The following is a 15,180-nucleotide window of genomic DNA, read 5'->3' on the forward strand; positions in this document are numbered from 1 at the left end:
AACCAGATATAAATATGGGTCCAAGCTGATCTTCATGAACTGGAAACCACAACTGAGATTCCCTAGTATCAAAGACATTTTTTTTAATTGATCTGGCCCAAAAGAATTGTTTCATTTTTAAATGTGAAGCTTGAGAGAACATCACTTATTTTCATTTGACTTCGAAAGAAAAGCACTGTCCAACCAAATGGGTCCTCTATTTCGTCACTGTGGCCTTACACTGTATTATTAGACCCCAGTCCAACATTACACATAAGGTATATGTCAAAGAAGTCACTGACAAAATGCGAAAGTTGACTCATGTTCCTGTCCAGACATGGACAGGAGCACTGGATGTTGGAGGATAGTTTTTGGGAATGTTTGATAATTGGAAAAGGATATTGTTCATTGTGGTTTTTGGCCTTAGGAGGGTTGTTGTGTTTATCATGCCTTATCTGATTTATTTAGAGAATTGTTAGATCCACTCTATCCAGACCAACTTTTGCTGCCACTTGTATCAAAATAACGATAAACCGGCAAAAGCAATGATTTTGAAACCTTTACCTTCTGACTATATTCCCCTCTTCCAAGGGTCCCTAAGCCTATTCGGCTTTTATATTAAAAAGGGAGGAATGAAGGGATTTTATTATGCTTAAGGTTGATGTAAGTAATATTGGCATTAGTAGTGATACTTTGTAATCATCTTTATGTGCAAGCAGCTTTGTAGGTGCTTTATACTGGGAAATTAGTTATATAAAAGCAAATGTTTCATGCTTTAGCTACAGGGGATTGCTTACATGAAAAGAGCATGGTGAGGGGAGGGGGAAAAGGAGTTATGGTGGAACCTGGGTTGTTGTGTATGAGTCATCATGTAGGAATTATTTTTCTGTACCTTTTGGTTCCTAGCACCAAGACCAGATCTCTTTGTTCTGAAGGGGTATAAAAGGTGGAAGACATCTTTCCTGGTTGTTGCCTTCATCTCTCTACCAGCCACGAAGAGAGATGGGGTCATCCAACTCTATTTTGATCAAAATAAAAGTTGTTTGCTTGCTGAAACCTCGGCTCAGGAGTTTCTTTTGGCTCTTTTAAATTCCTGAGTAATGCTGGGGCAATTGTGAGGCTAGGTGTAAAACCTTACACTAAAGAAGTTTCATACAGAATATCCCAGCAAACCGGGCTATCATCTATATTTTTGTTTCCTCTACAGGTGGATCTCTCCTATTTTTAAAGGGGGGGCAGGATGTCAGAATCCATTTATATCTCATTTCTAACTGTATCTTCTGTGCAAAACCCAAATCTCTCTCACTCACACCCCTTGGAGTCTGCCATTCCAAAGAAGGAATAAACATGAGGGTTTATTGCTTCCACTTCCTTTCCTTAGATGTAAATTTTGTTTATTTCGCCTGCCTGTTACCTAACACAATAAGATTGATGAGAGGCATTTTCCCTCTCATCTCATGGGAAACTAAGAAAGGGCATGGGGGAATCTGGTTTGTTTCTCCAGATGGAATGTGAGGGGATGGGATTGATTCTGCTACGAATGGACTGGTTTCTCCTTTTCCCACCAGTGGCTTACCACCTGGAACTTGGCTGATCTGGAACTCACCCAATGAACTGAGGGGTGGAGTTTGCTTGGGGACACTTTAAAAATTTCGATCTGTATAGACATAAGTTAGACTACAAGATGCCGTTGTGGGCAATCCCGAAACATGCAATAGAAAACATAAATGTTGGCTTCAAACATGATGTGACTACGTATAAGGAGATCTTAAGCTTGGAAAGGAACGTCTGGTGTTTGAAGCCGTACAATCTCTTGCGAGATGAGAAGATCGTTCAAACTTGGTTTCAATATACTCAGTTACGTGCCAGGTGGAAAGAAGATCAGAAAATTGGTTTCTCAATGACCGATGAAAATTTGATAAAGCAAATTAGAAATCAGGGTCCAGCACATATCAAACGGATTTATCTTGCATTGATAGATATTGACTCAGAAACAGAACTTGTTAAAGACTGTATGATAAAATGGGCCCAGAATATTCAAGAAGTTATTACAATGGACATGTGGGAAAAGATCTGGGTGAGGAACGTAAAATTTACGCAAGCCCAAAACCTAAGAGAGAACTTTTATAAAATGTTTTATAGATGGCATTTAGATCCTAAAAAGCTTGCAAGTATGTATCCGAACTATCAACCTAAATGTTGGAGGTGTGGTGGCGAAGATGCAACGTATTTTCATATATGGTGGACCTGCAAAAAGGTTAAGGCTTTTTGGATAAAAATTTGGTGGAATATGCAGAAGATCTTTAAGCAAAGGATAAAGTTTTGTCCGCAATTGTTTTTACTGGGCATAATTACAGATGCTACTGTTGTGGACACTAAGTTGATGTTGAACTTAATCACAGCAGCAAGACTCTTAATAGGTCAATATTGGAAAAAGGAGGAACTGCCGACTATAGAAGAATGGACACTAAAAGTCTCTGACCTGGCGGAAATGGCAAAGATTTCGGCTTACTTGAAAGATCATTCGCAAGAACGTTATATTATGGAGTGGAAAAAGTGGATTGATTATATCCAGAACAAATATGGGACTAAAAAGTTTCATTTAGCATTTGAGTAAGTCTTCTTTTCTTTTTTTTTATATATGTAATATTAGTATTGCTTGTAGTCATTTCATATGAGCTAGAGTGCGATAGAATTAATAGTTTATTGTTGTTAGCATATGGATGTTTATGATTGTTCTTTGTTTTTATACCTTGTACTTAGCTCTGGGAAGTCGGGGAGGGAGGGGGGAATGGGGGGAGGGATAGGGAGGGTTAAGTAGGGGTGGGTGGAGGGAGGGGGGGATTGTTAAAGATAAAATGTACTGTAAAACTTTTCAATAAAAAAAAATATCGATCTGTGAGGGGATTCTTCAGATCCTGTCTATTATACCCTCTATTATCTATGTCTTAGTAAAAGTTCCTGCTTGGATAACCTTGTCTCCAAGAGTCTTTCTTAAGATGTGGATTGAAGTGGGTTCTGACATTTTAATATACTTGGCAAAAATCATGGAATAGGATTCTAGTCATGTGCCTGTTTTGTAATAAAATGCTACATTTATATCATTTAAGATTTTCCATTGTTTTCTCATTGAAGAAAGCAATTTATTTATTCTATTATTTAATCTTCCAAATGAAAAAAGAAAATAGTTTATTGCTAACAAAAGATATGTTCTTGAAAAAAATCAAGAATATTTTTCGTGCTTCCGGTGGCGGCGCGGCGCCGAAGACAGCCTCCCCTGGCTGCCCGCGGCTCAGCTGTTTGTTTTTTCGCCCGAAACAGCGCCGATCAGCTGTTCGGGCGAAATTGAAGCCCCCTCCTCGGGAGAAGAGGAGGGGGTGAGGCCCCAGGTAGGGGTAGAGTTCTCCGAGGCCGCCTGAGCTTGGAGCTTGGGCGGCTGAAGGATCGAACTCCCCCGAAGCCTGGGTTGCTCCCAGCTGGCCGTCGTCTCTGCTCCGATTTTTTTGGAGCAGAGCCAGGCGTCTGCGAACCATCCCTGCCTGAAGAAAGGACTATGATTTAAAGGAGCAGGCAGAGCGGTGCAAGAGGGAAAAAGGTGAAGAGGATTATTTTATTATACTCTCGAACTTGTTGGACTTTTTAAACTTTAATTAAAAGTACGTCATAATTGAGGATTAAAAGATGGCGGCTAAACCTCCCTCTAAAACTCTCCGGAGTGGAGGATCCTCGCCGGTGCAACAATCATCACTACAGGCGTTGCACCCTCCTGAAGTGCTGACATCGAAGGATTTGCGAGATGCTCTGGATAAACATGCCCAGGTACTTTTGGAATCAATTAATCAATCAATTGCTGATAAATTTGCACAGATGGAGGAGAAATTGGAGAAATTCGAGGAAAGAATGGAAGAGAGGATGGAACAGAAGTATAGCGTGATGAGGGTAGACATTTTGACTTCAGTGCATAAAGTGGCGGAATGTGTGGAAGATTTAGATGAAAAAGTGGATGATTTGGCTCAAAGGAATGCTATATTAGAAGTAAAAGCACGCGAGAATGAAAATGTAAGAGGCAAATTGGAAAGGGAGTTAAGCCTTACCCAATATTACCAGATGCAGTTTGCTGTCAGAATCAGAGGTTTAAAAGAGAATGTTAAAGAAGATTTAAAGCAGCTGATCTCTGAGGCTTTCGAAGGGGTATTGAACCAGCCAGCATCTGAAATAAGAGCAGCTATGGACAAAGTGTTTCGGGTGAATTCATGGATTGCTAGACAGAGAAAATTGCCTAGAGATGTGGTGGTTTATTTTGCAAAAAGAGAAATTAGAGATCAAGTTATACAAGCTGCCTATGATGCTAAGGTCGTGATTGCTGAACAAGAAGTCTTGGTTTTAAAGGAAATTCCTCCAAGGATTTTAAGGGGAAGAAAGGACTATACATTTCTTGTGCAAGAGCTTAAGCAAAGAGATATAAGGTTCAGATGGGAGATTCCAGATGGGCTGATGGTGATGTATGAAGGTAAAAGGTACAGGCTGATTACTGTGAAACAAGCGCATGATTTCTACAATAATGTCTTAAAAGCAACCCCATTAACGCTTCTGGAAGCTGGAAAGGGATCTGGAGAAGAAGAACAACAAGAGGAGGAAACAGAGGAAATTGGTGCTGGAGGAGATCAAGCTACAATTTCTTTGGATGATCCTAGAGAGCAAAGAGTGACACGTGCTGCTTTAAAACGAGCAAAGAAAATAAAAGAACAAGATCAGCAAAAGCCTTCAGATTCTTCACAACGCATTCATAGCCAAGCTGTGGGAGGAGCACGGCCTAAGGAAGCTAGTCCTATCAAAGCTGTGGTCCAAGAGCTTTTCGAGGATATACATGGCAACTAAATTTTTAACCTGGAATGTTAATGGACTAAATTCACCGCAGAAGAGGAAGAAAGTTTTTCAATATTTAAAACAATTTAAGATAGATGTTATATGCCTGCAAGAAACGCATATTAGAGTTTTGGATCAAAAGTACTTATTGAACTCGAGGCTGGGTACGCAATTTGTTGCTTCTGCAGAGAATAAGAAAAATGGAGTGGTTGTTTATGTTAAAAGTGCCTTAACAGCGGATCTAATCGAAGCAGATAAGCATGGAAGATATGTTATGATTGAGCTGTTGTTAGCAGGTAAAAAGACGCTTTTAGTTGGATTATATGCACCGAATCAACAACAAGCTGACTTTTTTAGTTTACTTCATACAAAGCTTACCCAGTTGGATTATAAATCCTTTATTTTTATGGGGGACTGGAACGGAGTTATGGATGTACAGTTGGATAAGGCTGGAGCCTTTAAGCGCATTCCAAGTCACGCTAGACTGCCTAAATCTTTTTTTGAAATGAAGGATGACCTGGAATTGCGAGATATTTGGCGTGAGAGACATCTGCAGGAGAAGGATTATACTTTTTATTCTGATAGACACCAATCTTTTTCGAGGATTGACTTTATTTTGTTGACTAATGATTTTCTTTTGAGAACTAAAAAGGTGAAGATCTGCGCAAGAATTATCTCTGATCACAGTCCAGTGTGGTTGGAGATTGATAAGGAAAAAGGAGATAGGCGCTCATGGCGCGTAAATGAGAATTTGTTTAGAAATCAGAGAAATGTGGAAGAATGCAAACAGCGGATGAAGGATTTTTTTGAGATTAATATGAATAAGGGTACCTCTATGGATATGGTTTGGGATGCTAGCAAGGCCTACATGAGAGGAGTGTTGATATATATGAATAATAGACATAGACGTGCAGTGGAAACTAGAAGGAAAGAACTGGAGAATGAAATAAAGGAAAAAGAAAAGGCTTTGATTTTGAACCCAGAGGATGTGAAGATCAAGGAGGCTATTAGACTGTTAAGAGGACAATTTGATAAATTAATGGCTGACCAAGTGGCGACCAATCTGCGATTTGCTAGGCATAATACTTTCTGCAATGCTAATAAACCAGGCAGATGGTTAGCTTATAGACTGAGGAAAAAACAAAGGGCATCTAATATAGATAAGATTGAGTATAAAGGAAGGGTTGTGTATCAACAGAATCTTATTAAGGATGCCTTTGTGGATTTTTACTCGAAATTATATACTAAAGAGGACATTAATGCAAAAGATATTGATAAGTATTTGGAGAAGGCTAGCATCCCGGTTCTTACGCAAGTACAAAAAGAGGGGATTAATCAACTGATTACAGAAGAAGAAATTTTTAGAGCTATTAAGGAACTGAAGGTGGATAAAGCACCAGGCACGGATGGCTTGACTGCGGCCTATTATAAAAACTTACAATTAGAGATGATAAAACCGTTAAAGGAACTGTTCCAGACAATCCAGAGGGGGGGAAAGGTGCCTCCGTCTTGGAGAACAGCTTTTATCTCTTTGATTCCGAAGGAAGACCAGGATGCTACTTTAGTTAAAAATTACAGACCGATATCGCTTTTAAATACAGATTATAAGATATTTGCTAAGGTTTTGGCTAATAGACTGATGAGGGTTCTGCAACAGGTGATTCATGGGGATCAAACGGGGTTTATTAGTGGTAGGCAAATGAAAAATAATGTGAGACATATAGTTGATGTGTTAGAGTTTTTGGAAAGGCACAACCAGATCTCTGCAGCGCTAATTTTTTTAGATGCTGAAAAGGCTTTTGATCAATTGAATTGGCAATTTTTGTTGAAAGTTCTAGATAAAATGGATTCTGGGGAAAATTTTTTACAGCCGATTAGGGCATTATATCAAAAACAAGCTGCCCGAATCATAGTTAACAATAGCCTGACAGTAGCATGTAATATTGAGAAGGGCACAAGGCAAGGCTGTCCGTTATCGCCCTTGTTATTTGTGTTAACATTAGAGATACTATTGGTTAAGATTCGGAACTCGGAAAAAATTAAAGGGATACAAGTTGGGGATCAGGACTATAGATTGAGAGCATTTGCAGATGATCTGGTTGTTACAGTGACCCAGCCAGAGAACTCTGTTGTGGACCTGATGGAGATAATAACACAATATGGGAAGGTTTCTGGATTTAAAGTAAATATACAGAAAACTAAAATTTTGGCTAGAAATATGACAGTTTCACAGAAGGCTCTCTTAGAAGGATTAACTGGATTTGAGATTGTTAAAAGGGTTAAATATCTGGGGGTGATTTTGTCGCCCTCTAATACAAAGCTATATAAAAATAATTATGAAAAACTATGGGGGAAAATTCAAAAGGAATTGGAGAGTTGGCAAAAATTGCAATTGTCTTTGCTGGGACGGATTGCAGCAGTGAAAATGAATGTCCTGCCCAAATTTTTATTCTTGTTTCAAATGATACCGATTCTTAAGAAAGACTCTAATTTGGAGGAATGGCAGCGAGGTATCAATAAATTTGTGTGGGCAGGGAAAAAGCCACGAGTTAAACTTAAGATTATGCAGGATACTCGTGAGAGAGGTGGCCTTAAACTGCCTAATCTTAAATTATATTATGAAGCTGCTGCATTAGTAGGAATAAGTGATTGGATTAATTTGACGCAATTGAGGTTATTAAATCTTGAGGGCCATGATTTGTTGTTTGGCTGGCATGCATATTTGTTGTATGATAAGAAGGTAGATACTGTGTTTAGGATGCATATTTTAAGACAGGCATTGCTGAGAGTTTGGAAGAAGTATAGACATAAGCTAAGCAGCAAGATACCATTGTGGGCAATTCCAAAACACGCAATAGAAAATATACATGCTGGTTTCAAACATGATGTGACTACGTACAAGGAAATTTTAAGCCTGGAAAGGAATGTTTGGTGTTTGAAATCATATAGCCTCTTGCGAGAAGAGAAGGTTGTTCAATCTTGGTTTCAATATATTCAATTACAGGCCAGGTGGAAAGAAGACCAGAAAAATGGATTTACAATGACTGATGGAAATTTGATAAAGCAGATTAGAAATCAGGGGTCAGCACATATTAAACGGATATACCTTGCATTGATAGAGATTGACTCGGAAACAGAGCTTGTTAAGGACTGTATGATAAAGTGGGCCCAAAATATCCAGGAAGTTATTACAATGGACATGTGGGAAAAGATTTGGGTGAGGAACGTAAAATTTACACAAGCTCAAAATTTAAGAGAGAACTTTTACAAAATGTTTTATAGATGGCATCTAGATCCTAAAAAGCTTGCAAGTATGTATCCGAATTATCAGCCTAAGTGTTGGAGGTGTGGTGATGAAGATGCAACGTATTTCCACATATGGTGGACTTGTAAAAAGGTTAAGGCTTTTTGGATAAAAGTCTGGTGGAATATGCAGAAGATTTTTAAACAGAGGATAAAGTTTTGTCCGCAACTTTTTTTGTTGGGAATAATTGCAGACGCTACAGTTGTGGACACTAAGCTGATGTTGAACTTAATTACGGCGGCAAGACTTTTGATAGGCCAATATTGGAAGAAAGAGGAACTGCCGACCATAGAAGAGTGGACTTTAAAGGTTTCCGACCTGGCAGAGATGGCGAAGATTTCGGCTTATTTGAAAGATCATTCGCAAGAACGCTATATTATGGAATGGAGAAAATGGATTGAGTTTATCCAGAACAAGTATAGGGTTAAGAAGTTTTACGTAGCATTTGAATAAGTCTTCTTTCGTTTTTTTTTCTTTTTTTTTTTTATTCTAGTTTTTTATATATATTTAATATTGTTAAGGTGTGTCTTTTCCTATATAAGCTAGAGAGTGATGGATTTTAGAACTTATAGTTGTTAGTATATGATTGTTTATGATTGCTTTTTATATATATACCTTGTATTTAGCTCTGGGAAGTCGGGGGGGGAGGGGGAGGGTGGAGGGAGGGGGGGAGGGAGGGAGGTTGGGGGGAGGTAGGGGGGGAGCAGGGAGGGGGAAGGGGGGTTTCTTAAGGGAAAACTGTATTTTAAAACTTTTCAATTAAAAAAAAAAAAGAATATTTTTCAACTGAAGCATGCAATGATTTTACATTCTATTTCCCCAAAGCCTGTTACAAATTATTGCGGAGTTCTTAGTAATCTCTGACCTTGCTATTTTCAGAGTATCAGGGACCGCACAGTTCAATCGTGAGCTACAAATATGCTTTCCTATCAGTAATTATTATTTTACTGAAATAGTTTGAACATGCTTGTTTAAATATTCACAGTAACAGATTTTTCATAGCAAAGCTTCACTATCTGCAGAAGACTAAGTAGCAAGATGGTACAATCAATTCTGAATGAGGAATGGTTCATTCTTGCCTGCTACATGTATAGTCCTAAAATCTTCATATCATGATAGATATTCATGACCTCCCTAAATGAAATTTTGAGTTACTATTCCTTTTGAAATTTGATGCAAACTTCTTCAGATTCGGTTAATGAATGTGATATGAATTTAAGACATGTGGTCAATCTAATACTCACATTTAATGCAGCTTCTCCACATTTTTCAATGGCAGCTAAACCCTGATTATGAATGTGAGTTTCCAAAAGTTTTTTCAGTTCTCCAAGGCCATCCTGAATTCGAGACACAAGGTTATACATGCGTCCTAAATCTGGGAGGGAAAAGGAAGCAAGACTTATTTTAATTTGCATTAATATTTTACGTCACCATCTCAGTTATTAATCTAAGAATTAAGAAGAGATTAAGATCTGAAAATATACTAAAATAATCAACAAACCACTTGATGGATTACTGCCTTGTCGTGGCAAAGGGGTTTGTGTAATTCAATGAAGCTATAGCTATGCCGTGCAGGGCCACCCAAAACAGACAGGTCATAGCAGAGAGTTCTGACAAAACATGATCCACTGGAGAAGGAAATGGCAACCCACTCCAGTATCTTTGCCATGAAAACCCCACGGACAGTACCAAAAGGAAAAAAGATATGACGCTGGAAGATGAGCCACTCAGGTCAGAAGGCGTCCAATATGCTATTGGGGAACAGCAAAGTTAGTACTAGTAGCGCCAGAAAGAATGAAGTGACTGGGCCAAAGCTGAAAGGACCCTCAGTTGTGGAAGTATCTGGTAGTGAAAGGAAAGTCCGATGCTGTAAAGATTTTTTCTCCATGGGAACCTGGAATGTAAGATCCATGAATCAAGGAAAGCTGGACGTGGTCAAACAAGATGACGAGACTGAACATTGACATCTTAGGAATCAACGAACTAAAATGGACAGGAATGGGTGAATTTAATTCAGATGACCATCAGGTATACTACTGCGGGCAAGAATCCCTCAGAAGAAATGGAGTAGCCTTCTTAGTCAATAAAAGAGTAGGAAAAGCAATACTGGGATACAGTCCCCAAAATGACAGAATGATCTCAGTTCGAATCCAAGGCAAACCATTCAATATCACAGTAGGCCAAGTCTATGCCCCAACCACCGGTGCTGAAGAGGATGAAACTGACCGGTTCTATGAAGCCCTACAGCACCTTATAGAACTAACACTAAAAAATGATGTCCTTATCATAATGATGTCCTTATCATGTGGGGTATTGGAATGCTAAAGTAGGAAGCCAAAAGATAACCAGAATAACAGGCAAGTTTGGCCTTGGAGTACAAAATGAAGCACGGCACAGGCTGATAGAATTTTGTCAAGAGAATACGATGGTCATAGCAAACACTCTTTTCCAACAACCCAAGAGACTGCTCTACACATGGACATTACCAGATGGTCAACACAGAAATGTGTTGATAGACAGAGTACCTGAAGAACTATGGATGGAGGTTCGCAACATTGTACAAGAAGTAGCAACTAAAACCATCCCAAAGAAAAAGAAATGCAAGAAATGGCTGTCTGAGGAAGCTTTGCAAATAGCTGAGGACTGGAGGGAAGCGAAAGGCAAAGGAGAAAAAGAAAGATACACCCAATTGAATGCAGAATTCCAGAGAATAGCTAGAAAAGAATGCCTTCTTAAATGAACAGTGCAAAGAAATAGAAGAAAACAATAGAATAGGGAGGACTAGAGATCTCTTCAAGAAAATTGGAGATGAAGGGAACATTTCTTGCAAAAATGGGCATGATAAAGGACCAAAATGGAAAGAACCTAACAGAGGTAGAAGAGATTAAGAAGAGGTGGCAAAATTACACAGAAGAACTATACAAGAATGAGCTTAACGTCCCTGATAACTACGATGAGGTGATCACTGACCTCGAGCCAGACATCCTAGAATGTGAAGTGAAATGGGCCTTAGGAAAGCTGAGCAACAAGAAAGCTAGTGGAGGTAACAATATTCCAGTTGAGCTATTCAAAATCTTAAAAGATGATGCAATAAAAGTGCTGCACTCAATTTGCCAGCCAATTTGGGAAACTCAACAGTGGCCACAGGATTGGAAAAGATCAGTTTACATTCCAATTCTAAAGAAAGGCAGTGCCAAAGAATGATCAAACTATTGCATCATTGCACTCATTTCACATGCTAGTAAAGTTATGCTTAAAATCCTATAAGCTAGACTCCAGCAGTATGTGGATCAAGAACTACCAGAAGTACAGGCAGGATTTCGAAGAGGCAGAGGAACGAGAGATCAAATTGTAAACATATGCTGGATCATGGAGGAAGCTAGGGAGTTCCAGAAAAACATCTACTTCTGCTTCATTGACTGTGCTAAAGCCTTTGATTGTGTGGATCACAACAAAGTGTGTGTGGCAAGTTCTTAAAGAGATGGGAGTACCAGACCATCTTATTTGTCTCTTGAGAAACCTATATGCGGGTCAAGAAGCAACAGTGAGAACTGGATACGGAACCACTGATTGGTTCAAAATTGGGAAAGGAGTCTGGCAAGGCTGTATACTGTCACCCTGCCTGTTTAACTTATATGCAGAGCACATCACGAGAAAGGCAGGGCTAGATGAATCAAAAGTTGGAATTAAAATTGCCGGGAGAAATATCAACAACCTAAGATATGCAGATGATACCACTCTAATGGCAGAAAGTGAAGAGGAACTAAAGAGCCTCTTGTTGCGAGTGAAGAAGGAGAGTGCAAAAGTTGGGTTGAAACTAAACATTAAGAAAACCAAGATCATGGCATCCGGCCCTCTCAATTCCGTGCAAATAGATGGGGAAGAAATGGAGGTAGTGACAGATTTTATTTTTCTGGGCTCCAAGATTACCGCATACGGGGACTGCAGCCAAGAAATTAAAAGATGCTTGCTCCTGGGGAGGAAAGCTATGGAAAAATCTAGACAGCACACTAAAAAGCAGAGACATCACCCTGCCAACAAAAGTGTGTATAGTCAAGGCTATGGTCTTCCCAGTTGCAATGTATGGCTGTGAAAGTTGGACCATAAGAAAGGCTGAGCGCCAAAGAATTGAAGCCTTTGAACTATGGTGCTGGAGAAGACTCCTGCGAGTCCCTTGGACTGCAAGGCGATCAATAATAATAATCAAAGTTAATATTTTTCATAAGAGCATAACTTTAATTTCTCACAAATTAATGAAAACATTCACTGAGAAACCAAAATACTTTCATATTTGACATTACCCAGCTGCAATCAGTTAATTCTTGGTGGGTAGATGATGATGAGAAATTATTTCCAAATCATATCAATAATGTAAATCATATGGAAACAAGCTCAACCTTCAATTCATAATTTATTAACTATCATTAAACATGGGAAAGTTCACCTTCATTTTTGTCAGCATCCAATAAGTTCTGAAATTCTGTATGGAAGATTTCTAAGTGTTTTTCAATTAGTACTTGTTCACATTTCCGTGCTAGTTCATCTTGTGTGCTCTCATGTAGGTATACCTGAACCCTACGCTGTTCTTCCAAAAGACGAGCCTCTGCCTGTAAAATAAATACAAGTTGTCTAAATTCCAAATGTAAAATAATTTAAAATACAACTCTTGTTTTAAAAAGGCACTGTAAATGCATTGTAACTGCTCCATGGAACAGTTACACAAATTCCAGGTTCAAGCTAGCTGTTTATAGAACTTATAAAATAGGTGTATAACTACACTTGAATGGAAATACAATACACAAAAGCTTCCAGAGCTGGCCAACTTTTTCTGAGATTTTAAAACTATGTTAAATATTTCAAGATTCCATGTTTATTATTTTCATTCTTGAAATAGCTGAAATGTTTCAGACATTTCCTTCTGTTTGCAGTTAAGAATTATTTCAGTTCTTTTATTTCTTAATACCTCAATATTGGATCTAAATCCCATAGCTTTAGTTAAACAAGGCCAAGGAAAAACACACTATACTCGCTATATGTATATTTAGCTTTGTAGCTAGCTCCTACCTGCAGTTCAGCAACTACCAGGCAAAAGAGGTGCTTAAATTCCTACTTCAAATATAGTACCAATTATTTTTAGAACCAGGAACTTGCAATATAACTATAGTACCTTTTTCATGTATTCTGTAACTGGATTTTGTTGCAAAAATTCAGTGCTCTCTCTTGTATAGAATCTTTCTGTGTCAGCAAGAAATTGAGATTCAAAAGACTCTTTATATACAGTCAATGTAGGCCCTTTAGCAAAAGTATCATCTTCATTCAGTCCCAGCTCCACTAAAAGCACACAAATTTAAAAAAAAGCCACAAAATTAATTTTAGGATAAGTTTACTAAAATTGCACAGATTTCATTTAGCAGATATAATGGAATTTTACCTCATTTAAAAGTGTTCAACTTTTAATAAAAGTTTAATAGGATAGAAAAGGACAATTTAAATGCAGGCTATAAATTATAATATAGCATCTAAGATATTATTTAAATGCACAATTATATAATTTTTAAAAATAAGTTAAATTTGAATGACTGCAGAGAAGGCTGCAAGAACAAAATAATGTTTTTCTTCCTGAAGCCAAAATAAAAGTGTGGCTATTATTTCACAAATTGCAGTCTAATCCCATGTATATCTTCTTAGAAATAAGTTCCAGACATGATTTATTCATAATAGGGATGCTTCATCAAAGGAATTATTAAGATTAAATAAATCTAATTTCAAATACTGTTGAAGTTTATTAAATTTTACCTGTTATACAGGATCTAAATCTACATTTAACAAAAGAAAATGTAACAGGAAAGTGTGAAGTGATATTAGTTAACTCAATCCTATGAAAAACATCATGTGACCTTCACTACATAGTAGAAAGTTTTCCACAAACCTTAGACTAGAGATAGGCAGATCTCTAAATTAATGACCAGCTGTTACCTTCCATTTAATTTTTCATGTTTACAAAATCAAGGCAGCAGAAAAAAAAACCATGATTTTCCCCACTTGTTTCTCATGAAAAATGGGGATACTTGAATGGAAAGCAAAGGAAGTGATTTTTTTTTCATGTTTCCTGCACAGTTTGTTCACAAGCAGAAGTCCAGGAAAAAAAAGTGTGCTTTAATGAAGTGTTATTCTATTTTATATCTCCACCAACATCATGATTTACTCATTCCTTTTAAATATAAACTTAATGGGTTCTGATAAGTCCAAAATATTTTCTATATCTGAAAATTCTGAGATGAAGCATTAAGCTGAATTTAAGATGAAGCTGAACATTTTAGACGCACACCTTATTTTGAATTATTACATGGAAACTGACAGCTGGACAATGAAAGTGAATTTTCTGCAGCTTTATTTCTGGAAACATTGGAGAAAAAAGTATCGCCCCAATTACCCAGCAGATTGATGTCACTCATGATTTGTAAGTTGTTTACAGATAACAGATTATGAAAGGACAATTATAGTGAAACATGGTAATCATTTATTGAAATAATCATATAAAATTATATACATCCATGTATGCCTAAGAAACTATATGTTAATATATGGTTTTGCATTGTTTTTATCTATTGTTTTATTAATGTTTTATTTATCTTATTAAATATAGAAAAAAGCCTATTTGTAGCAAAACAAATAAGGTTTTTGTTCTTTTTCTAGCATTTTGTTTATTTCTGAATACAGAAATGAACAAATTTTATGACCCAGTAAATATCTATGTAAATATGATTGAAAAGAAAAGCCTTAATTTTTGGAAACAGCAAAAAGTGGTCTTAGGTGTTGATTTTGAAAAGGAACAATATAGATATAAAAGAATGAAAACATCCCAGTGGGATGTTTAAAATACTTTGATCACATGATCATTGGGATGCTACAAAGGTTGTAAGTGTGAAAAACGGTGATAAGTCACTTTTTTCAGTGCCATTGTAACTTTGAACGGTCACTAAAGGTCACTAAACTGTTGTTAAGTTGAGGACTACTTGTACTATTTGAGT

General features: G+C 37.5%; 1 protein-coding gene across 9 annotated transcripts in view; it reads right to left on the reverse strand.

Annotated features, from left to right (window-relative positions):
- CUL1 (cullin 1) overlaps positions 1-15,180 on the reverse strand; it is a 118,109-nt gene that overhangs the window by 45,085 nt on the left and 57,844 nt on the right. For all 9 annotated transcript variants that reach the window (XM_081345031.1, XM_081345028.1, XM_081345027.1 and 6 more), the window contains 3 exons: positions 13,317-13,480; positions 12,594-12,756; positions 9,394-9,524 (listed from right to left, as the gene is read on the reverse strand). In XM_081345031.1, the coding sequence (XP_081201157.1) occupies positions 9,394-9,524; positions 12,594-12,756; positions 13,317-13,480 (458 nt within the window). The remainder of the gene's footprint in view (positions 1-9,393; positions 9,525-12,593; positions 12,757-13,316; positions 13,481-15,180) is intronic.

This window comes from Vipera berus, assembly GCF_964194415.1.
Source record: "Vipera berus genome assembly, chromosome: Z".
Taxonomy (NCBI): Eukaryota; Metazoa; Chordata; class Lepidosauria; order Squamata; family Viperidae; genus Vipera; species Vipera berus.